Source organism: Acomys russatus, chromosome 29 (assembly GCF_903995435.1).
Source record: "Acomys russatus chromosome 29, mAcoRus1.1, whole genome shotgun sequence".
In the NCBI taxonomy this organism is placed as follows: Eukaryota; Metazoa; Chordata; class Mammalia; order Rodentia; family Muridae; genus Acomys; species Acomys russatus.
In genome coordinates, this window is record NC_067165.1 from 35,414,594 (window position 1) to 35,439,912 (window position 25,319).

Genomic DNA, 25,319 nt, shown 5'->3' on the forward strand with positions numbered 1-25,319 from the left:
GTGGGGGGGTGTGGCAACCAACCAACCAGGCAAACTCAAGTCCCACAGTCTTAGGGCAAAAACACCTTGGGGACGTAAGTCTGGAAGAAGGCACGAAGACCTTTAAGTCTTAAGTCCTATGGCATCTGCATTTTTCTGGAACCCCAAAGCTCAGGGCGGAGGTAGAGTCGCCCAGGAATTTATTATCCCACATAACACTGAGCTCCCCAAATCCCCATGAACGATGCGATTGCAGGGTGTGTGGGCACACTGGCACCAAGGGCCCCTCCATAAATCAAGGTCTTTCTTTTGCTGGCTGCAGTCTGCTTTTGCCAAGGTGACCTGGGCAACGTTAAAGGGCAGCCACTTGTGTTGGGGTGGCGTCTATCTTGGACATGATGGCTGAAAATGGCTAAGGAGTCCAGCTCTCAAATACTGCCTGTTGACACTCTGGAGGCGTTACCAAAAAAATAAAAATAAATAAAAAGTCTTCCTACAATGCCAGGCAATTTGAGTGGCCCAAAAGGTCTCTTGGGGTTGACTGGAAGAGCCTATCCCAGTGCTGAGCCAACCCCCTGGAAAGTCAAGGTGACCTCCACCTTGCCAACTGTTGCACAAGAATATCATGTCAATCACAGAATTTTACATCAGCTGGTAGAAACTTGTCCAATGTCACATGGCCTCAAAAGAAGCAATTAAGGTAATCTCCAGGGGTTCAGGCCTCCCCACGCCCCCTTTAATGAGGCCACCTGGCAGAGAAGCCAGATTCAGGGAGAAGTCTAAGAAAGTTGGCCCCGACTAGCCATTCTTCCAGTCATCTTAATTTCTCCAGTGGCATCTAAATGAGGCCCAGGGAGGAACCAAAGACTATAAACAGTGTCCCTTCCTTTGCCAAATGCGAACGGAAAGAAACAAAACCATTCCTTCTGGAAACGGGGATGGGGGGTGAGGGGAAGGAGGGGCACTGGCAAAGTCACTGGGTGCCTGAAGAGATCAAGTGACTTAGAACACCAAGATCACACCTGCCCAAGGTGGTCAAACCCAAGTCAGAGAGACTCTGAGAGAACCCATAAAAAGTACTAGAAAGAGCAGTTACAAAATCTGGGGGTACAGCTCAGTTGGTAGAGAGCGCTTAGTCTTGGGAGCACAACCAGGCAGCATGGCAACATCGGTAAATGCCAGCATCCAGCAGGAAGATCTGAAGTCCAAGGTCGCCTCCCTAGTGGACAGCCTAGGCTAAATCACCCCCTCTTTCCTACTGTCATCTTCCACCATTTGAGAGGAATTAGGTGAGTGGCTCACTCACTCACCACAGAATCCCAAAGCCCACCCCCAGCCCCAAAGCAGGAGCCCTTGCTTTCTGATTGCTTTGTTTTTGTTTGCTTTTGTTTTTGGTGTTTTGAGGCAGGGTCTCAAGTATCCCAGACTGGCCTGGACCTCACTATCTAGCCTAGAATGACCCTGATCCTCCTCCTGTCTCTGCTTGCCAATTGCTGGGATCCTAGGCACAAAAGTTATGTACCTATTTATGAATATATGGGTAAGTAACACCTTTGTCATTCATGTTTGTGATCACCTCAGTCACTCACCAACTGTCTTAGTCAGCTACGGACTGACAGGTTCTCTAGAGTCACAAAAACAAAACAAAACAAAAAACCTGATTAGACCACACAGTCAGAGATAATTGACATCTAACATTGCAAGTAGAGAGCGGTTAAAATCCTGCTCTTCCAGAGGTCCTGAGTTCAGTTCCCAGAAACCACATGGTGGCTCACAGCCATCTGTAATGAGATCTGACGCCCTCTTCTGCAGATAAATCACTCATATGCAATAAATAAAACAAATAACTCTAAAAAAAAAAATCATGGCCCCAAGCAACGTTAGAAACCTCCGCCCCTCCTGGTGTTTGCCCCGCCTCTCCAGGATCCTCCCACCCTCCCGCCTCCCCGCCCCTCAGACCCCAGAGAAGGTCACCTTAAGAACACGGGAGGCAAAAAAAAAAAAAAGACAAAACAAAACATAGGAGGCCCAGTGGGCATGCGCTCCGCTGACCGTTACTACGCACGCGCGCGCTTTCCGTCCGCTCGCTCGGGAAACCGGAAGCCGCCTTCCCTTCATTGGCGCCTAGGCAGCTAGAGGGCTTCAGGATGAGAGGCCCGCTTCCCACCGCGGTGTTCGATGGGATGCCGGAGGGTAAAGGGTGGGGCTGACGTCAGGAGGCAAGATGGCGGCGGTGGTCCGGGTCTCCTTGAAGCGCGGCCTCACGGGTAGTGCTCTGGGCAGAGTCAGCCTGCAGGTGAGCCCCGGCGCCGTGGTTCAGTGGGGGAGCCGTGCGGGTCACCGAGGCTGCCTGGGTGGAGAAGCCGCGGAGAGGCATTAGGGAGCCCGGGTCCAGGTCTCAGTAAAGGACTGATCACCTGCGCGCAGCTCCTGAGCATCCATCCATGCTGTCAGTTAGCCATCCCTCGCCTCACCGTCGCCGCAGAGTAGCGGCCTTGGCGGAGGTTGGAAAAGATCTTCGGAAAGGCCGAGGTCAGGGAGGGCAAGCGAATTTGCTCAAGGTCATACGATAAGCGATCGGTTGTTGGAACCCGGAATCAAATCCAGATATTTGGACTCGACCAGCCAGCCCTGTGTGAAAGGGAGGCCTGCGGGATGCCAGGGGGGTGGGACCCGGGAGACCGTGTCGCCCCGATCCTGATCTGGATGGCTTAAGGTCAGAGGCGGTGTACTCTGGAGGGCAGTGCACTTGACCCTCAGAGGGAAGGGACGATGGAAGAAAACGACTCAGCCCCCGAAAGGTGCGGACTGTGGACAGATGCAGGCAAAACCCGGTTCCCTGAAGCGTGTTTAATTCAAGGGTGTGTAGTGACACTGATCGCAGACAGTTGGCACGGGATGACGGGCAGAGAGAGCCTGGAGCGGCTTTTGTTTATAGCGCTGTAGTAGCTCTGCCATAGGGCTCCCCCACGTGCCGTAGATCCTCGGGGAGCTGCACACTGCAGGTGTGTGTGCTTTCTCAGTGGAAGGATTTAGAAAGGGCAAGAGAAACGACCTTTGCTGATTTTAAGGGACTAAACAGTTACAAATCGCGTTCAGTCGGCTTCCTCTTCTGGCCTCCTGGACAGCCCGTCAAAGGTCGGCAACAGGAACTCGAGACCTTTTTGGGGATTTAAAAGCTCTTCATTTGCCCCCATTTTTTAAACCAGTAGATCCAGGGCAGGTTTTGTTGTGGGTTTTTTATTTTATAGATTTTTTTTTATTCATGTGTAGGAGTGTGTGCTTGCATGTGTCCATGGAGAGCAGTACAGGGGAGCTGTGTTCCCTGGAACTGGGGTTACAGGTGAGTGTGGCTGCCATGTGCGTCCTGGGAACTGAACCCGGATCCTCCTCTCCAAACTGCTAAGACATATCTCCAGCCTATGATAGTTTTGTTGTTGGTTTGGTTGTTTTGGATAGGGTCTCTGTGCCCCCTTGCCTGGCCTGAAACTCAGAGATCTGCCTGCTTCAGCCTCCAAAGTGCTGGAATTAAAGATGTGTGCCACCACGTCCCGCCCTGCAACAGATTTTAAGTAAAGTACTTGAAAACTCTTTAGCACAGATCCTGGTACATGGTCAGTATATAGAAATATTAGTTCTTCTTGAATTTACTTGAGCTCTCTCGTTTTAAACTGCTTGACATGGCTGCATAACGCAGTATACATTTGACCGTCTTGTAACCCCAGCTCTCTCCAACCCGCCGGATCTGAGCTGACAGAGCTTTCACTCTACATCTTCTCTTTGTTTGTTTGTCCAAGACAGGGTTTCTCTGCGTAGCCCTGGCTGTCCTGGAACTCTGTAGACCAGGCTGGCCTCGAACTCAGAGATGAAGGTATGTGTGCCAGCAGTGGCTGGCCTATGCATCTCTCTCTGAATAGGAGGGTTACTGAGTCGGGTGCACTGACACACACCTGTCATCCTAGCACTCAAGAGGGTGAGGCTGCAAGGTCAGGAGTGTGTGGAGTGCAGGGCCAACCTGAGCTACTTGGGACCCTGTCTCAAAGAAACAACAGAGCCGGGCGTGGTGGCGCACGCCTTTAATCCCAGCACTCGGGAGGCAGAGGCAGGCGGATCGCTGTGAGTTCGAGGCTAGCCTGGTCTACAAGTGAGTCCAGGATGGCCAAGGCTACACAGAGAAACCCTGTCTCGAAAAAAAAAAAAAAAAAAAAAAAAAAAAAAAAGAAACAACAAAAACTGACAGTGCCTACCAGAGCCTCAGGCTGAAATCCTGAGGATTCAGTTAATGATTCTATTTGCTGTTGAGAATTTCATGCGTGAGTACTGTATTTAGGACATTTCCTCTCCTCCCATGCTCCTCCTTCCGTCTCAAATTCATGACGACTTCTTCTTCTTCCTTTTTTTTTTTGTTTGTTTGTTTGTTTGTTTTGTTTTGTTTTTTGTTTTGTTTTTTTAAGACAGGGTTTCTCTGTGTAGCATGTCCTGGACTCAGAGGGTTTGTAGACCAGGCTGGCCTTGAACTCACAGAGATCCACCTGCCTCTGCCTCTTGAGTGCTGGCACCACCAAGCCGGGCTAATTCATGACTTCTTTAATTATCATTGCTAAGTATATACATGCACACATAACATTTGTATGTATACATAACATACACGAGGCACTATTGAGTTCCTTATACATAACATGTGTTTAGGGCTGAGAACTCGGATTGGATTTATAATGACAACACCAGTTCATGCCAACACGAATGGGAGAAGTTCCATGAGGCCCCACCCCTAATCAAAGAGCTACAGGCAATCAGTGGCTGCTGAAAGGGAGGAGCCTTGAGCCGGGTGTGGTGGCGCATGCCTTTAATCCCAGCACTCGGGAGGCAGAGGCAGGCGGATCGATGTGAGTTCGAGGCCAGCCTGGTCTACAAAGTGAGTCCAGGATGGCCAAGGCTACACAGAGAAACCCTGTCTCGAAAAACCAAAAAAAAAAAAGGGGGGGGGGAGGAGCCTCATGATAGGTTAACAGTTAACAGTTCTCAGTGACCTTGTCTCCCAGCCTCTTCCTGTTTACTGAGGCAATGGTTAAGTTGTAAGAGCCCTGCCAGCAGGAGTGAGTTCTACGTCTCAGTCAGGGTTTTCTAGAATGATGTGTAGAGAAGGTTTCACTGGTCAGTGTTAGGATTTCAGGAGAGACCTCTGCCTGCCTCTCTAAGGGCAGTAATAGTGAGAGAGGCAGGCAGGGTGAGGCGGCGCGCGCCTTTAATCCCAGCACTCAGGAGGCAGAGGCAGGCGGCTCTCTGTGAGTTCGAGGCCAGCCTGGTCTACAAAGTGAGTCCAAGACAGCCAAGGCTACACAGAGAAACTTTGTCTCGAAAAAACAAAACAAAACAAAAAATACATAGTGAGAGAGGCCTCCTTGCTGTGGGAAGGTATGTTTGTACTCAAAATCCCGAGCCCTGTGATGAGCCTGCTGTGTTGCCCGGGGCTATAGGTTTGGGTTCCGGGTCTCCTGGGCTTGCTCTGCACCAGGACTGCAGGTCTGCCTGTGAGTGTTTAGCTGCGATGGGCTAACTGTCAGCAGCAAGGCCTTATTTCTTCATCTGGACTGTGAACTGCAGGAGGGCAAAGCCACCTAGAATGCCCATCTGCCAGTCAGAATAACATGAGGCCTGTGACTCACTAGAGTCATAGATTGAAGTGCAAATGTGTTTGCAGTCTCCACTCCCATGAGGGACTTGGAAGTTGCTGGGAGGGAGGGAGAGAGAGAACAAAGTCTCACACTTTGCCCCTCCTCCCCGTCCACCAGTCTTCTTTAAAAGCAAAGGTGGAGTGTATTAGGAAAAGCTCCAAGAGCCAAAGAGGTGGCTCAGTGGGTGACAATGCGTGTTGCTCAGAACTGACTATCTGAGTCCCAGTCGCCTTCCTACATGAAGGCGAAAGGAATGAACGGAACTGCAGCGCATTCCTCTGACCACACAAGAGCACACCTTAGCACTGGCGTCATGCGCACAATCGTAATAAATCAAAGTGTTTTATTAAAAAAAGTTTTAATATAGACTTAGGCTCAGACATTAGGGGAGAGACAAGCTTTACACACACACACACACACACACACACACACGTGCGCCCCTTGAGTGGACACAGGCTTCTCAAGAGAGTGGCCCATGAGCCTATCCTCAGGCCAGCACGCCCCTTGTCCTGGTGTCTCACTAGTCACCAGGCCCACACTAATTCTCCCCTCACTGATGTGTAGTTGCTTTGCCTTTGTCACTGTGCTCCACACATAAGCATACTGGGATTTAGCCCGTCTTTCTGAAAACCACAAATCCCAGACTAGAGAGATGGCTCAGCTCCGAGAAACACTTACTGAGTTCAGTTCCCAGCACCCTTGTCCTGTCACAGCCACCTGTAATTCCAGCTGTGGCATATTCAGTGCCATCTTCTGGCCTCCTCAGGCACCTGCACACATGTGGCACTACCCAGACAGACAAACACACTGCATACATACGAATAAAAATTAAGTAGCCAAGCATACTAAAATAGGTGCATGCCTATAATCCCAGCACTCTGGGAGGCAGAGGCAGGTGGATCTTTGTGAGTTCGAGGCCAGCCTGGTCTACAGAGCAAGTCCAGGACAGCCAAGGCTACACAGAGAAACCCTATCTCAAAAAACAAAACAGCAACAACAACAATAATAAATAAAATAGACTGGCTTGGTAGTACACACCATTTAATTCCAACACTCAGAAGGCAGAGGTAGTCAGATCTCTGTGAATTCAAAGCCAGTGTGGTCTACTAGCAAGTTCCAGGACAGCCAAGGCTCCATGTGAGACCCTGTCTGAAAACAACAGGATTCTAGCTGATTTCTAGTCATGGCTGGTGTCGCACTTGGAAGGATGAGGCAGGAGGATCAGGGTATTATGTTCATTCTTGGCCACATAGTAAATTTGAGGCCATCTTGAGCTATGTGAAGCCTCATCTCAAAAAAAAAAAAATAATAATAATAATCCTAAATGAATTTCAGTCTAACCCTAGTCCTTTGTGAAAAGTGTGTTCCATCATATGTCTTTGTAGAAACAAGTGTTTAAATAGGAGGAAGGTGACGTGAAGCACCATTGCAGGTCACTTGCTATTTCAGCAGGCCTAGAGGGAGTGGACTGAGCTACCCTCTGAGTGGTGCTGAATTGGCCCTCAGCACTGTGGGGCCATAACTGGATGTGTGAGACTGTCTCAGCACACAGGAGCAGAAGCAAGAAGCTTGCCACATGTCCAAGGCTAGACTGGGCTGCATAGTAAGATGTAACATTTATATAAACTGAGGTGGTAGCTAACAGGAGAATGGGCACATGGTGGCTGCTGAGTACTAAGGCGTGAGGATGAAGAAGTGGCTGTGACGGAACAGGCAGCACTAGGGCCCTGGGAGCCACTGTTCTGTGTCTGGTCTCACTGTCCCTGATGTAGCTCTGCCGGATGTTTATCATGTGTTATTTATTTTATGTGTGGGGGTACACAGGTCCCTCCGTGTGCAGAAGAAACCCTGCAGGATTCAGTTCTCCCCATCTTTACATGGGTTTGGACATATAACTCAGGTTGTCAGGCTTGGTGGCACATGGCTTGATTTTTTTTCTTTTCTTTTCTTTTTTTTTTTTCTTTTTGTTTTTTGTTTTGGTTTGGTTTGGTTTTGGTTTGGTTTTGATTTTGGTGTTTCGAGACAGGGTTTCTCTATGTAGCCTTGACTATCCTGGACTTGCTTTGTAGAGCAGGCTGGCCTTGAACTCACAACAATCCGCCTGCCTCTGCCTCCCAAGTGCTGCAATTAAAGGCGTGCACCACCACCACCCGGCCTGGCACATGGTTTTCTACTGAGCCATCTGGCTGACCTGTTTCTATTTGTATTTTTAGATTGTGTGTGTGTGTGTGTGTGTGTGTGTGTGTGTGTACACGTATATGCATATACATATATATGCATATGCATGCAGTTGCCTATAGAATCCAGGAGAGGATGTAGGATGCCCTACAGATGGAATTACTGGTGATTGTGAGCAGCTTAACTGCTGAGCCATCCATCTCTCCAGGCCCCAGGTTTGGGGTTTTGGTTTGTTTGTTTGTTTTGAGACAGGTCTCACTATGTACTGTTTTGGAACTCACTATGTAGACCAGCCTGGCCTAGAACTCAAAGAGATCTGTCTACCTCTGTCTCCTGAGTACTGGGAGGCTTCGCTTCACAGTGCTGCACCACTATCCCAGCTGCCCCAGGTTAATTTTTAAAGCCAGACAACTGTACACCTACCCAGTAACTTGTGTAACTTTTGTGGGGTTTCTTTGTGTAGCCATAGTTGTCTTGGAATTTGCGTTGTAGACCAGGCTAGCCTCACACTTAGAGATCCACCTGCCTCTGCCTTCCCAATGCTAAGATGAAAGGCGTGTGCCACCACCACGCAGCAAACATCTGGTGTGTTGAGTGAAAAGCTGGCCATGGGATGATGATGAAGAGACCGTTTTGGATGGGTGAAAATAGTCTGACTGTGGAAATACTATTTTGTTCAAACTCATTAAATCGTGTTCTTACCCAGTGAATATATTGTAATGGCTTATGTCCTACGTAACAAAATAAATAAAGAAAAATAAAACCAAAGTGAGGGAACAAGCAGAGATGGTTGGAGCACACATTTTCAGTTGCCTTCCCTGTCTTCACTTCCTCTGAAGTGCCACGGGATAGTTGGGAGTGTAGCACACGCCTGGAATCCCACCGCTGGAGTTGCAGGAGACAAGCCTAGACCACACACACACAGGGACTCTGTCTCAAGTGAACAAACAAGGAAGTACACCAGCTGGCATTAGGGTAGGGTTTCTTCCCTGAAACAACTTTCCTTGGTTCCTAGGCAGATCGATGAGGTTGTGAGACATACTTTCCATCTTTACTTAGTTTTTTCTTGGGGATGGGGATCGGGCAACAGTTTCATGGATCCCAGGATAGCCCTGAACTCCTGATCCTTCTGCTGCCACCTCCTAAGGTCTGGGGTCATGGGCATTTGACCACACCAGACTTCTTCATGTGTTCTCTTCTTCAGATAATGGAGTCCTTTTTAACCTGCGAGTCGTAAGTGCTCTGGCCACCCTGAGATGTGTTTTGTATCGTTCTGTAGACAGATTGAGAGTTGATTTGTAACTGGTGTTGGCACCAACACACCCCTCCTGATAGCAAGGCCGCAAAAACAAAACAAAACAAAAACAAACCTGTGGCCCCTGCCTCACCTGCTTACGGGGGACGGCAGGGAGCAGCATCCAGGTGATGCACACAGAGCCGTGGGTTTGACCTCATACAGGTTGCACTGCAGCAGTCTGTGCGCTTAAATGATGTTGGGTTTAATGAGTCACACTTTGATGTAGTGTAATTGACGTTCAGCTTTTGCTTCAGTCTTTCCTAAGCATGGGTCAAACTGCTGTGCACAGAGGCTGAGAGTGTAAAACGCAGCTGGCGCCGCCCCTCTAGGGTGTATCTTGTAAACAAGGCTAGAGATGTAGCTCAGTTGGTAGAGTGCTCACTTACCATGTGTGAGGTCCTGAGTTCTAGTCCCAGAACCACATGAACTAGGCAAAGTGGCCTACACTTACAACCCCAGCACGCAGAAGTTACATTCATGGCCACATGATAAAGGGGGATCAGGGAGACAAATGGCTCTGCAGGGAAAAACACATACAGGCTTCATGACCTGAGTTTGGTTCCCCAGAACCCACGTAAAAGCTGGGCCCGTGTCTGTATCGTCCCTGGCACTGCATAATGCAGGCATTGTGGGACATGGCTGCTGACCCAGCACTGGGCAGTGGAGGTAGGAGCATCTGAGTTCAGGGTCATCTTCCCCTGTGTGTAGTTTTCAGCTAGCATGGGAGGTATGGGGTTGGGTCTGACTCAGGGAGCAGAGACTTTATTTTGCTGAGATGTAGCAGAGTCATCACAGAGCAGAACATGTGTGTTCCCTAATTGCATTTGTGTTCAGACATGAGTTTCCACTGGGTTTGGGTGGGGTGCTTTCCTCTCTTTTTAAATACAGGGTCTCAGCCTCATCTGGCCTCAAACTCATAATCTTCCTGCCTCACTTCCCAAGTGCTGGGGTTTATAGGCCTGTGCCACCATCCTCAGATCTAGGCCAGTTCGAAATGTTACCATGTTGGGTTTTTGGTTTAGTTTGATCTGTCTGTGTAGACTAGGCTGACTTTGAACACAGGGATCTGCCTCACGAATGCTGTGATTAAAGGCACGCACCACCACCATGGCTGTCATGTTAGGGTTTTTAAAAAATAATGTTTTTATTATTATTGTGTGTCTATGATGAGGAAGGTGGCACATGGCACATTGTGGACATGGAGCTCAGAGGGTAACTCCATAGTTCTCTCCTCCACCTTTACATGGCTTCTGGGGATCCAACTCAAGTTTCCAGACTTGCACGGCAAGCACTCGGACCCTCTGAGCCATCTCACTGCCCACAGAGTCTTGTTTTGATGGATTCTGACTGCTTTCTTCAGATCTCCCTTTTTAACTGTTGTTATCTTACACACAGCCACAACACAACATTATGTCACCACCAGGATTAAAGTTGTGTTGCTTAGGGGCTGGAGAGATGGCTCAGAGGTCAAGGGCACTGACTGCTCCTCCAGAGGTCCTGAGTTCAATTCCCAGCAACCACATGGTGGCTCACAACCATCTATAATGTGATCTGATGCCCTCTTCGGGCTTGCAGGTGTACAAGCAGGCAGAACACTGTATACATAATAATAAATAAATCTTCTTTTTTTTTAAAGTTTGTTTGTTGGTTGTGTGGCATACACCTATAATCCCAGCATTTAGAAGGCTGAAGCAGGAAGATTAAAAGTTTGAAGCCTGGACCACGTATGAGACCATATCCCAAATGAAGTTTCACTGCTTTCCATGGTTCCCAGGATAAAATGAACCCAGCTAGATGTGTTTACATCCTCACACCAGCCTCCCGCATCCTAGCACACTGTGCCGCATAGATGCACATGTCTGCCTGCACACCCTCACACCTGCTGTCCCCTCGGCTTCCTAACACCCTGTTCATCGGGCTCCAGTTCAACCCCAGGCATACAGCCCATGATCTCTGCGTTTCCTCAGATGCTGGCTTCACATCCTCAGTGTCACTCTGTGTACTTTGTCTTGTATGTTCCATCTCACTGTAGGTCACCATTTTGTTTTTCTGTAAAAATGAAGGTTCTCTCTGTTTTGCTTAGGCCTGTCACTAGCCCCTGGACCCTGGCTGGCAGGCATATCACTAATTATCAAAAGATTAATGTCTTCTGGGTGTTGGTGACTGCACCCTCCAAGGAAGCTGTGTGCCCAAAAATACAGTTATTGTACCAGCTAAGTGAAGAAGCATCTTGCAGTTTTTAATGTTTTTCTTTTTCCTTTTTCTGGCTTTTTCAAGTTTCAGGTCTGCCGAGGAGCACAGACAGCTGCTGCTGCAGCTCCCCGAGTCAAAAAATTTGCCATTTACCGATGGGACCCAGACAAGAGTGGAGACAAACCCCGGATGCAGACTTATGAGGTTGATCTGAATAAGTGAGTGTCTGTTCCAGCCAAGTGCTTGGTAAGGAGACGGGTGGGAGGGTTCGCTTGCTTCAGGGTAGGTCTGCGGTGCTGAGGACTGAGCCCAGGGCCTCATGCCTGCTCAGCACGCCGTTTACCACTGAGCTGTGCCCCCTCTAAAGGAGAGCTCATAATTTGATGTGGTAAAATCTGATTCTCTAATGTTTTAGATTCTGTTTTTAAAGTCAGGTAGGTGTCCAGTTGAGAAGTACCAGAAACCAACCATTGAACCGTTCCTTCTCTTTCTCTCAACCCCCCACTCCACCCCCTTAGAGAGTCTTTTGTAGCTTAGGCTGTTCTTGAACTTACTGAGGAACACCTTGAATTTCTGGCCTTCCTCCTACACCTTCCCAATTCTGAGATGACAGGTATGGTTTATGAGTCTGGAGACTATGCCCAGAGCTTCAAGTATGCAGTATAATCACTCTGCCAGCTGAGCCATGTCCTCAGCCCCACAGCATGCTGTTAGCTAACTGTCTTATTATGGAAAATTAAAAATATTGACAGATAATTAGAAGATTAACTTTTTGCAAATCAGGCTCAATAGATTGCTCAGTGGTTAGGACCACAAGCTGCTTTTCCAGAGGTCCTGAGTTCAAATCCCAGCAACCACATGGCAGGTCACAACCATCTGTAATGGAATCTGATCCCCTTTTCTGGTGTGCATGAAAATAGAGCATTCATATACATAAAAGAAAAAGAAAGAAAGAAAGAAAGAAAGAAAGAGAAAAGAAAGAAACCCACTTCAGTAATACGTGGCTAAAATTATAGGATTAAAAATAAAAGGAAAGCCTCCCTTCCCTCCAGTGATGATAGAGCAGGCTTTCATCAGGACAACCCCAGGGAGTAGACAGAAGGACTGAGGGCACCAGGAACTGACTGGCAGGGAGCAGACTTTTGGGATGGGTGACTGAGTGAGTTAGCTGCATAAATCTCAGTGAGGTCAGGCCCTAGCCTCATGGCAACAGAAAGACCAAAACCAGGGGCAGCAGAGAACATGGAAAGTATGGGGACCCTGGAAAGAGTCAAGGAGGAATCCAACCCCAAATTCGGTTAGAAACTCTTTCCAGTGCTTGAATCTGCCATGTTGATCACCTTCTCAAAACAGTAAGACATTCACATTCCTCCGTCAGGCTGGGTGGGATCCAGGACTGCCGGTTCCACAGAGACCGTGTGAAGGAAGCACACTGGCTAGGCATAATCCCGTCGCTTGGGCAGGAGAAGCAGAAGGACAAGAGTTCCAAGGTTGGGGGCTGGAGAGATGGCTCAGAGGTTAAGTGCACCGACGTCCTAAGTTCAATTCCTGGCAACCATGTGGTGGCTCAAACCATCTATAATGTGATCTAATGCCCTCTTCTGGCCTGCAGCTGTACATGCAGGCAGATAGATGACTGTATACATAATAGATAAATAAATAAATCTTTAAAAAAAAAGAGTTCCAAAGTTATCCTCAGCTACATTGCAAATTCAAGTCGAGCCGAAGCTATGTGAGACCTTGTCTCAAACAAATGAGCAAGCAAATACAGGTTAGGGGCTGCAGAGATGCTCAGCATCTGAGCCCATGTGAAATCCAGAACACATGGAAAAAGTGGGGCACGGCTAGCATGTACCCGTTATCCCAGCACTGAAGAAGCAGAGACAGGCAGATCACTGACTAGCCAGCCAGCCTCGTCTTTGATAGCTTTAGTTTCAGTGACAGGCCCTATCTCAACAGAGCAAGGTGGGCACAGTGTTTGAGGCCCAGTCCCTGAGGCTGACCTTACTTCCACATGTACACATACATACACAAATTCTTTGAAGGGGCTGGAGAGATGGCTCAGCAATTAAGAGCACTTGCTCTTGCAGGGGATTGTAATTCAGTTTCCTCCTCTACACACACACCACACACACACACACACACATAAACAGAAAGAGAAGCAGCACATCTGCAGGGAAGTAAAACAGTTAGTTGTTGGCACCTGCTGTCAGTCACCTTTCCTGATATCCCACACCTAACAGTACCAAAATGTGAATGGTATGCTCACCAAGACTTTGGGCCACAAAATAAATCCCCATACATTCCAAAAGTACTTACTCTGACCACAGTAGAAAATTTGAGCCAGGCAGTGGTGGCACATGCCTTTGATCCCAGCACTCTGGAGGCAGGGGCAAGTAGATTTCTGAGGGTTGGAGGCCAGCCTGGTCCTCAAATCGAGTTCCAGGGCACCCTTCCCCCTCCGCCTCTGCAAAAAAAAGACAAATTGAAGAGGCATGGTAAAGTAGTTTTCATAGGGATGTAGAAACCACAAGAGAAACTAGAGCTCGAACTAAATGAAGTGTTTCCGAGAACTGTGGGGCCCTTGAGAGTCAGCATATGCTCTGGGCTGCCAGGGAGATTCCTAGATCAGGTGCTTATGGTTGGAGGTTGTTTTTGTTTCTCTAAAGCCTTCTCAGGAGCCTGAGGCAGGAGAATCTCCAGTTTGAGATTAGCCTGGAACACAAAAAGAAAAGACTTAAGACCAGTCGTCTAAGGCAGAGAGAAGGCTCAGCAGTTAAGAGCACTGTCTGCTCTTCCAGAGGTCCTGAGTTCAATTCCCAGCAACCGCATGGTGGCTCACAACCATCTATAATGAGATCTGGTGCCCTCTTCTGGCCTGTAGGTATACATGCAGTTAGAGCACTCATATAGATATAAAATAAATAAATAAATCTCTTTTTTTTTTTTTTTTTTTTAATTTACAAAAAAAGAAAAAAGATTTTCCCTTAAGAAGGTAGGAAAAGAGGTTGGAAGTACAGCTCAGTGGTTCCTGGAGCTTAGCATTTGGGGGGCTGCAGCCCACCGAAACAATTGGAAGGCGGGGCCAGGCACAGTTGTGTGCACCTGTTGCCCCAAGTATATCAGTGTTCCAAGTAGGAGGATACAAGTTTGAGGCCAACCTGGTGGTGCATTGAGATCCTGCTTTAAAAAATTAATGAGGGCTGAGGTTATAGCTCAACAGTACAGCATTTGCAAGGTTTGTGTAAGGCCCAGGTTCAAGCCCCAGTATTTAAAAAAAAAATAAATAAGGAAAAGAATAATAAAACAAAGCTGGGTGTGGTGGTGCATGTCTTTATCCCAGCACTGGAGAGGCAGTGGCAGGCAGATCTCTGAGTTCGAGGCCATCCTGGTCTATAAAGTAAGTTCTAGGACAGCCAGGGCTGTTACACAGAGAATCACTACCTAGAAAAGAAAAGGGGGGGAGGGGAGAACACACACACACAAAGAATAAATAAGTAAAACAATGTAGTAGTTAAACCTTTCAGCAAGTAAAAAAAAAAAACAAAAAAAAAACTCTGGTGCTGATGAGAGGCTAAATGGGTCATGCATCCAGGTGCCCTGATCATTGTGCAGCAGTGAAGCAAGGATGCTGACCTTCAAATGCAGCTGAGCACTTTTCTCTACCAGGTGTGGACCTATGGTGTTGGATGCTTTAATCAAGATTAAGAATGAAGTTGATTCTACTTTGACCTTCCGAAGATCATGTAGAGAAGGTGAGCGTGGCTTCCATTGTCACTAGACCTGGACTGGGGTTCTGAGTCCAAAGAGGTTTGGCTGCCACTGATGGGGACACCCTGGAGAGCAGCTGCAGCACTGCTAGGGGACCTTGATGCTGAGTCTAGTACAGCTGTAGGGATGACACAGACACATACAGTAAAGCTTGGACCAGGTAGGCCATGCCTGTCCCAGATGGCGGGCACCAACTACACAACCTAGAATCTTAGTGTGTTGTTCCATATAGCACAGGGGTGAGGTTTGCTAGTGTGGGTAGGGAGGTCTCTGTAGAGGAGCAGTCTTAGGTCATGGTCATCAGAGAAGAGGAAGCCGTGGTTGCTACACTGGTCATTCATTCATAAACACTCATGTTTCCACCAAAGGAAGGCTTAGCCATCCCTCCGAGCCTCACCTTGCCATTTCCATGGGTCTAAGGCATTACAGTCCTTGTCACAGCTGTGCCCATGTCAACAACACACATGCACTCAGGACCCCTGTGATCCCCACACCTCACTGTGCATCACCTTCTTTTTCATGGGATATGGCTTCCAAAGTTTGAACTGTGTGCAAGTTCTGATTCCCCTTGGGAACTCTGTCTCGCAGTTCCTATATGCCATGGTTCCTGTCGGCCACCGTGGCCTGGCCAGCACCAGTGAGGACAGGCAGGCTAGCTGCCTTTTGCATTATGAGCTCTTGGTTTAGCGAGATGGCCATTTCTGACTGAGGCCTTTCCAGTCTTGCGCTTTTCCCAGGGTGATGTCCTCGTGCTGAGCTGTTGCGCTAGTGAGAAGACAAGTCCCTCCTCTAACAGCTGCACAAGTGTTCTGTGTGTCTGAGAACACTAGCCGAGGCTGGGGAGCGCTGGGCAGCAGAGGCAGGCAAATCATTCCGAGTCTTAGGGCCAGCCTAGTCTCTATTGCAAGTCCTGGGCTACATAGTGAAGCCCTGTCTCAAAAAAGAGAAAGAGAAAGGCCAGGCGTGGTGGTGCACGCCTTTATCCCAGCATTCAGGAGGCAGAGGCAGGCAGATCTCTGAGTTTGAGGCCAGCCTGCTCTATGGAGTGAGTACCAGGACTACACAGAGAAACTCTGTCTCAAAAACAAAAAAAAAGAAAGAGAGAAAAGAAAAATAATTGCTAGTGATAATACAACAAAGGTAAAATGTATTAAAATGATTTTAAGTAAAAATCAAATTAATTTAATGATTATAATTTTTTTAAAAACTCAAAAGACAAAATCACATAGTGCCCTGAAGCCTGGCTGGCATTTGTGGCCATGGAGCCCATCTGTGAGCCAGAGCTGTTGTGTCTTTAAAGGAGGCACTTAGGTGACTGTGTGGGCGTGGGGTTGTGGAGTTATGAGACTCTGCAAGGAAAGACACAGAGTGAGTTGGGAACCAGAACTCAGGCAGGCCCCTGTCTGCTCAGCTGCTCTAGCCTTGCAAACCTGGGATAAACAAAGATGGAAGAAGCTAGCTGGAGGCTTCAGGGGATGAGGGACATAGCTTAGAGGGTGGAGTACTTGCCTGGTTCAGGTTTGAGGTCTAGGCAGGAAAGAGAGAAGGGAGAAAAGACATTCCGTTAGTGCAATTGCTGATGGTGGTCAGTGTGGCCTAGAAGGACTGGAGGCCTGAGGTCACCTGCTGTCTCTCTCAGGGATCTGTGGCTCTTGTGCCATGAACATCAACGGAGGCAACACTCTGGCATGCACACGCAGGATCGACACGGACCTCAACAAAGTCTCAAAAATCTACCCTCTTCCGCATATGTATGTGATCAAGGATCTAGTCCCTGTGAGTCTGTGGCTCTCCCATCTGTGGCAGGGGCAGTGTCCTGCTGTGTGGTCTTTGGCAGGCTAGGTCTGGGGTTTGTGGCTACTTTGGTGGGCCTGATAGAACGGTCAGGCCCTCCCTGTGTTTATGGCAAGGGGGATTCCACTGTATCCCAGAGACTTAGGAGGCACCTTCCCTGGTACACACCCATGTGGCTTGTGTGAGTGAAGGATCCCAGTGACAGGTGGTGTGCCTGGAGACCCTGAAGCTCTGCAGCTGAGTTTGTTTGGCCTTAGAATTTCAGAGTTGAGATAACCCAGAAAGGAAGGATTTAGCCATAACTGCAAAGAACGTTGTGGAAGATAAGTGGGAAAGCAACAGTAGTTTGGTTTGCTCTGAGCTCCCCTCCCACTGCTGGCTAGGACACCTTCCCTGGCTTGAGGCAGCAGGAAAAAGGACTGTAGTAACCATGTCTGCTGTGGATGAGATTCCCAGCTGGGTGTGGCTGACACTGACTGTGTTCCCTCCAGAACGTTGACTTGTCTCAGCCTCCGAGCGTTTGGTTTCTGTTTGTCATGAGAGGGAAAGTACAAGTGGATGTGAGATGATAGCAAGCAGGAAGCTGAAGGCCCTGGCAGGATCTGATCCCTCACCTCTCCCCTCTCCTTTCCCTCAGGATCTGAGTAACTTCTACGCACAGTACAAATCCATTGAGCCCTATCTGAAGAAGAAGGACGAGTCCCAGGAGGGCAAGCAGCAGTACCTGCAGTCCATCGAGGACCGGGAGAAGCTGGTCAGTGCTAAACCTGCAGGCATAGTGTGCAGGGTTGCTTTGTGGAAGTCTAGGGAGCCGTGGGATGACACAGAACACTTAGTGTGCTCTGAAAGAAATTGGAAAGTATCTGGTGGCGGGGAAGGGGTGGCTTGCCAGGCTGTGGGTGGAGCTCAGTGGCAGAGCGCCTATCTAGGGTGGGAGGCTTGGGGTTTGGGTGTGGTGGTGTGGTGGTGGTGGAGCAGGATTGAAGTAGAGCCTTGCTGTCTGTTCCCAACCGCGCTGCTGCATCTGACTGGTGTGGCTGGTACTGGCCTCCTGGAGTTGCTGTTCTTGAGTCCAGGCCAGTTTTTTTCTCAAGACAGGGCTATATCACAGGGTGATCTGCCTGCCTCCACCTCCCATGTGCCTCATCTGGTTTCTGCACGGCTGGGATCCATCCCACAGCTTACTGTGTTTGTACAGTAAGCACTCTGCCAGCTGAACGCCAGTCCTGGGCTACGACATTGAGTGGAGGGTTCAGCATCCGACTTTCCATGGCCTTTCCTCTCTGATTGGCGGGCACACTGACCCCACAAGTGGACCGAGCCCACTTTAATTACACCCTTCCTTTCTGGGCCCCTATTGTGCCAGTGTCCGTGTCTCTTGTCTCACTTCCTCTTCACCATAAAACATTAAAGCCACAGAGAGCGTCTGGTCCACCATCATGGAAACAATCAATGATGCTCCCAGTCCAGTGAGCACCCTACAGCTGAGAGTGTTCCTGAGTGCATCACTCTGCCCGCTGTCATCTCTACTTCGCACATTCTGGCACATTCTAATCCAGGCTGGGCATGCCTGCCTCTCAGCTAGAGAGCATTGCTTGAGGTGGCTTTATTAGGAATGAAGCCTCTGAACATAAATTCCCAATAATAAAGGTTTCCTCATTAAGTACCTCCGAGGGAGCCAGGCGTGGGGGTTCATGCCTATAATTCTAGCACTTGGGAGTCAGAGCCAGAAGGTTTTTTTTATGAGTTCAAGGCCAACTTGAGACACACAATTCCAGGCCAGCCCAGGCTACAGAATCTCAAAAATAAATATATACACACATACTAGCATGAAGCCAGAGCTGGAACTCTGGTGGAGGTCTTGCCTCGCTTGCACAGGCCCGGAATCCTATCCCCATCACCACATGAGACATAACAAACATTTGTGTAGCATTTGCTTTTCTAAGTTAGTATGCTCAGTGTAACAAATAATTGAAAATACAATGAACTGGGGCTGGAGAGAAGGCTCAGTGGTTAAGAGCAGACTGCTCTTCCAGAGGACCCAAGTTTGATTCCCAGCACCACATAGCAGCTCACAACTGTCTGTAACTCTCAGATCTAATACCCACAGGCATACATGCAGGCAATACACCAATGAACATAAAATAAAAATAAACAAATTAAAAAAAAAAAAGACCAGGCAGTGGTGGCACACACCTTTAATCCCAGCACTCAGGAGGTAGAGGCAGAGGATCACTGTGAGTTCAAGGCCAGCCTAGTCTACAAAGCGAGTCCAGGACAGCCAAGGGTAACACAGACTGACCTTGTCTTGAAAAACCAAAAAGAAAAAAAAAAAAAGAAAATACAATGAACTACTTTTAATTTTTTTTTTTTTTTGCGTGCGTGTGTGTATGTGTGTGTGTGTGTGTGTCAATCTCAGATCTCTCCTATCTGTAAAGCATGAGTTTGCAGCTGAGCCACTTATTTCTGCTACATCTGGTTTTTGCCACATGTGCTTCGCCTTCCCGCTACTGTTGCATAATGACAGTGTGGCTGACCTCTCTCTACAAATCCAGCCTAGCAGCCAGCCTACTGCCTCCGGCGGGTCTTTTCAGTTGCAGTGTCTGGGTGCCCTGTCTCTAGCAGTTCCCCTGTGCATGCAGACCCCTCTGGTTTGCTACCTTTTGTCAAAATCAGAAATTGGTAGGCACAGAGAGGGCATGAAGCCACATGACAAGCCTACAGACAGGATGTCAGCAGCACAAGGCCTCAGGTGCCCTAGTTTTGACACCCCCTCCTCCCCTTGCTGGAGTTCAAGGCTCAGTGTTGAAATGTGCAGAGCACCTTAGGGTGCTACTGAGGCCACTGGAAACTTGAGGACTGCCCAGCTGGACAGACACTGAACAGACTGTCAGGGACCCTCAGTGCCCCGCATTGCAGACTGCACACTGGCTGGGAATTCCTCGTGTATAGCTCTTTTAGGTCTGGGAGGAGGAGGAGGGGAGTTGCTGAGTATCAAATCTACATGTTTCACTGTTAAACTAACGTTCCTGATCAGCAGAGGTTTGCATTTCATTGCAGACTTTTTTTTTTTTTTTTTTTTAATGAATCTTACACGGGTGCCAGGTGCAATGGTGCACGTCTGTAATCCCAACACTCAGGAAGGCAAAGGCAGGTAAATCTCTGTGAGTTTGAGGCCAGCCTGGTCTACAAAGCAAGGCCAAGACAGCCAGAGCTGTACAGAGAAACCCTGAGGTGGGGGAGTGGGGGGGGGGCGGAAATGAACCACCCACCCACCCAGGGCAGGCCGGACCTCTACAATGTGCTGGTGGTCTCTTACTTCCTCTCTCTCCACACAGGATGGCTTGTATGAATGTATCCTGTGTGCCTGCTGCAGCACCAGCTGCCCCAGCTACTGGTGGAACGGAGACAAGTACCTGGGGCCTGCAGTTCTCATGCAGGTACGTGCTCCCTGACTCCAGCAGCCAGAAGTCCTTAGGACAGTGGCCTGCTGCAGAGGGACGGTGTTCAGTGCCATGCAGTACAGTGGGGGAGATCCAGTGCCTTGGGCTCGTGTGGCTCTCAGCAAATCTGAGGCTTTGCCTTGCTATGCCTTTGTAACGAGGAGATCCACCCCATAGGGCGAGGCCACTCTACAGCAGGCATGAACTGAATCTCCCGGCTGCAGGCTGTGTAGATGGGTGCAGCGTTTTTGAGGGACAGCTCTCATTGGGAGGCAGGAAGCTGGGCTGGGGGCTGCTTAGAAAGAAACTATTTTGTCATTGCCTGTTGCATGTGGATAGCTCAGTGCAGAGAACCTCCGTCCATGCCAGGAAGCTGCATTTCAGATTTGTGGTCAGTGCTTCTCACAGACTGTTAGGCAACTCAGAAGGCTACATCATGCTTCTTATTTTCCTATTAAAAAGGAAGTTACTGGCTGTGTGACCACAGAGGAGTGTTGCCATGGGCAATGAGGTAGGCTCACACATGCCACTTGTTCCCTGGGATCTGAGTTTGTTGGGAACCACACAGGTCTCAGTAACACAGCAGGAACTGGTCCAGGGCCCTGTGGCAAACCATTGTGAGTTTGCTAATCTCAGGACACGTGTTGATTGACAGAAAATAGACAAACCTCCTGTGACAGGTGTGATAGCCTCTTACGTCTGTAACTTGGGAGGCTAAGGCAGGACATTATAAATGCAAGGCCAGACTGGGCTACATTGCTAGACCTAGCCTTAAAATAACAAGCCAGCCATGGTGGTACATCCCTGTAAATCCAGCACTCAGGAGGCAGAGGCAGGCAGATCTCTGAGTTCCAGGCCAACTAGGGCGACACAGTTAGACCCTGGCTCAAACAAATTATCTGTTTATTCAGTTGGAGGTTCTAGCACAAACAGGTGCTGTAACTAGAGGAAAGAGCGTTTAGCACAGCCCACCTTCACTAATTAGAGCCTGGAACCGCATGAAATGAGCTGATGCCCAGTACCATATCATTAAGCACCGAGGTACCAAGCGCAGGTGGATCAAAGGCTTGTGACGGCCATGGATGGACACAGGGTTAGGAGCCTGCCTACAGGATGGGTCAAGAACTACAGAGCAAGGCTTCTGCACTTCTGAGCTGAGCCTGTCCAGGCCGGCCACTGACTCAGCTAACCCACCCCACTTTCCCAGGCCTATCGCTGGATGATCGACTCCAGAGACGACTTCACAGAGGAGCGCCTGGCCAAGCTGCAGGACCCCTTCTCTCTCTACCGCTGCCACACCATCATGAACTGTACACAGACGTGCCCCAAGGTATGGACAGGAATGGCACGGCCACCTGGGATGGAGAAGGACTAGAGTGCCTATTTTCACAGTTGGAGCTTGGAATGGCTCTTACAGTCTCCACCAGGTCCCAAGAGCAATAGGCCTTACTTGTAGGTGATGTGGAGCCGGAGCAGAAGCCAATACTGTGGCAAACAGGTGGCTGTGGGAGCCAGGGTCCTTAGCTCATGTCACAGCTCTGGCCACTGATGTGCTTCAGCTCCTTGGTCTTCACTCTCTCTCCTCATTTCTTTTGTTGTTTTGTCTTGTTTGATTGGTTTTTTGTTTTTTGTTTTTTGTTTTGTTTGAGACAGGGTTTCTCTATGTAGCCCTGGCTGTCCTGGAATTCTCTCTGTAGACCAGGTTGGCCTTGAATTCACAGAGATCCGCCTGTCTCTGACTCCTGAGTGCAGGGATTAAAGGTGTGCGCCACCACTGCCTGGCTCTCATTTCTGAGAGAGAACTCTTAGGCTAGCTGTGGTTTGGCTGCCTACTCATCTGGTGCCAACCATGGGACCTATCAGTGTTGGCCACTGGGCATAAAGAACTATGAGGTGTGACACTGGCTGCCCTTCAGGCAGGGCCTGGGCAGCAAGACAGGAAGCTGTAAGGTAGCCACTTTGCAGTTTAAAGAGATTTCCAGTGTGTCTTGGAGACTTCTGCTGGAAAGGCCCAGCTTCTCAGCAAGTCTCAGGACAGGCTATGGCTGCTTAGGAGAGTGCAGCCCTGTCCTCTGAGGCCAGCCGTGCAGCACACGGTGTGCGTGTGTCCGTCCTGCCTTTCTTGCACCTTTTCACCTGTGTCCTTTGGGGATTGCTGTGTTCTGATATGTGAGGAACTTCTTCTGCCTCTCGGGTTATTTTCACCCCCTCCCCCCTCTTTTTTTTTGTTGTTGTTGTTGTTGTTGTTGTTGTTGTTGTTTTTGGGTTTTTCGAGACAGGGTTTCTCTGTGTAGCCTTGGCTGTCCTGGACTCAGTTTGTAGACTAGGCTGGCCTTGAACTCATGGAGATCCGCCTGCCTCTGCCTCCCAAGTGCTGGGATTAAAGGCGTGCGCCACCACACCCGGCCTTCCCCCCCTTTCTTTAAGACTTTGTTTTCTGGGTTATTCTAAAGTGAGAGGGCCTTCCCCAATCTCAGGTAAGCCTGACTTTGCCATGTCCCCGCCATTTCCCTCCCAACGTTTGCAAGGCTGACATTTACTAGGTTACTTATCAGACCTGCAAAAAGATGTTACAGCAGCTGGGCCATACCGCAGCCAGAGCTGCTGCATCGACCAGTCAGACTCAAGATGCAAAGTGTTCCCAGGGTTGTTTGTTCCAGTCTCGGGGAAGACCCAGGTTCAATTCCCAGAACCCACATGGCAGCTCATAGCTGTCTGTAACTTTAGTTCCAGGAGATTTGACACCCTTACACAGACATACATGCAGGCCAAACACAAATAAACGTAAAAAATAAATTATATATTAAAAGAGAGAGAGAGTATGTAGTCTCTGCAGTGAGTGATTTACTGACAGCGGTAGTGGTGTCCATTGAATGCTGACCACGCCTATGCTCCTAGAGAAAACACTGCCCTGGGTATCTTGCGGAGTCAGAGTGTGCTTGCTGCCTGCCATGGGCGTGTTTGCCTCCTGGGCTGACCTCGCAGGAGTCAGCACAACAGAACCCTGGGGTAGCGCTGTTCTTTCCAAATTGGTTGGGTTTTGAGGGGCTGGATCTGCACACCACTCCTTCTGGGAAGGGGCTTAGCCACCTCTGTTCCCTCCCGTTGTACTGGTACTGATACTGTCCTCTTTCCTCCAGGGTCTGAATCCAGGGAAAGCGATTGCCGAAATCAAGAAGATGATGGCAACCTACAAGGAGAAGAGGGCATTGGCTTAACCCTCTCCAAGCTGAATGTGGCTGTTAGCTCTGACTTGAGTCCCGTCAGGCACCTGGATTCTCTGTGAATACAGCATGTATAATAAACATTTTCAGAACTAGATGTTACTCTACATTATTAGCAAAAGCAGCCTTGTACTGTTTCCTTGCTGCCAAGGACTGTGAAGACACCAGGGATCCTTGTTCCTGAAGAGGTGGGCAGGGCTCCAGACCTGAGCCCTGGTGAGTGTCGAGGGTAGCAGGGCTGGGGCATGCACCACCTTGCCTGTCTGTAAAACAGGATTTGTGCCGCCCTTCTCACGGGCATACACTCCCAGTCTCAATAGAATTAGCTAGCGGCCGTGCGCAGTCTTCAGGACTGCATACTGGTCAGTCTCCCCACACCATGGAAGGGAGGTTTGAGATTCTCCCCACACAGCAGTGAACCTGGGCGGCTGTAAGCTGATGAGCCCCACAAATGACCTCGAGTTCCCACCACAGCTACCCCGGCGCTGCTTTTTACCACATAGGGAGTGATGCTGGGTAAGCAGTGCACAATAGAGGGAAGAATAACAGCGGAGGCAGGAGGATTTGAGGCCAGCCTGGGCTACATAGTGAGTTCCAGACCAGCCTGGGTTACATAATGAGTTCCAGGCCAGCCTGAGCTACATAGTGAGTTCCAGGCCAGCCTGAGCTGTATAGTGAGACCAGGTCTAGGGAGAAAATAGGAAAAGTAAAAGGCCTTTGAATTCTCCATCCTGCATTTGTTCTATAGGTGCGACTATGTAAAGCTCTCTTCATGCCAGGTGTGCTTGCTTTCTTACTCCATGATAGGTGATGGTAGTGGACACCATCCAGTGTGTGTAGGTGAGCGTGTGTGTGGCATTACCCCCACCCCCCAGCATTCACAACCACCGAGTAACAAATGTTACCATCCCGTGTTGAAAGTTACAGGACACCATTCTTATTTGTACTGTCCCCCTCCCCCAACAGACCAGACTAAACTCAAAATGGAGTCACTTACATCAAAGTTCCGAAACACCTGCCAGATGTTTCTCTGACCTGACACAAGCAATCACCTGGTGTTTGCCAGGCAGCTGCTTTTCATTGCTCTGTCTCCTGGTCCCACCCTACAAGGACAGTAACTTTAGGCCGGGTGTGGTGGCTCACGCCTTTAATCCCAGCACTTGGGAGGCAGAGGCAGATGGATTGATGTGAGTTTGAGGCCAGCCTGGTCTACAAAGTGAGTCCAGGACAGCCAAGGCTACACAGAGAAACCCTGTCTTGAAAAAACAAAAACAACAACAAACCCTACAAAGAAAAAAACCAAATACTGCTGGGTGGTGGTGGAGCACGCCTTTAATCCCAGCACTTGGGAGGCAGAGGCAGGTGGGACCTCTGTGAGTTTGAGGCCAGCCTGGTCTACAAAGAAAGTTCAGAATAGCCAGGACTGCACAGAGAAACCCTGTCTCAAAAACAAACAAACAAAAAAACCCAAGTGCTGGCTGTGGTGGCACACACTGTAATCCCAGCATGTGGAGATGGAAATCCCTGGGCTCCATGAGACCTTGTCTCAAAAAAGCAAAAGGTAGCCAGGTGTGGTGGCTCATGCCTTTAATCCCAGCACTTGGGAGGCAGAGGCAGGCGGATCACTGTGAATTCGAAGCCAGCCTGGTCTACAAATTGAGTCCCGGACAGCCAAGGCTACACAGAAAAACCCTGTGTTAACCAGGCTTAGTGGTACGCTCAGGGGGCTGAAGTAGGAGGGTTACTTAGTTCAAGGTCAGCCCCA

The 25,319-nt window shown here is 49.1% G+C and overlaps 1 protein-coding gene across 1 annotated transcript; it reads left to right on the forward strand.

Annotated features, from left to right (window-relative positions):
- Nucleotides 1–2,107: 2,107 nt before the first annotated feature.
- Sdhb (succinate dehydrogenase complex iron sulfur subunit B) lies at nt 2,108–23,671 on the forward strand. Its single transcript, XM_051171254.1, has 8 exons — nt 2,108–2,275; nt 11,407–11,540; nt 14,992–15,077; nt 16,733–16,869; nt 17,525–17,641; nt 20,226–20,327; nt 21,538–21,660; nt 23,471–23,671. The coding sequence occupies exons 1-8, from the start codon at nt 2,204–2,206 to the stop codon at nt 23,546–23,548; spliced, it is 849 nt and encodes a 282-aa protein (XP_051027211.1). The 5' UTR covers nt 2,108–2,203; the 3' UTR covers nt 23,549–23,671.
- Nucleotides 23,672–25,319: the final 1,648 nt, after the last annotated feature.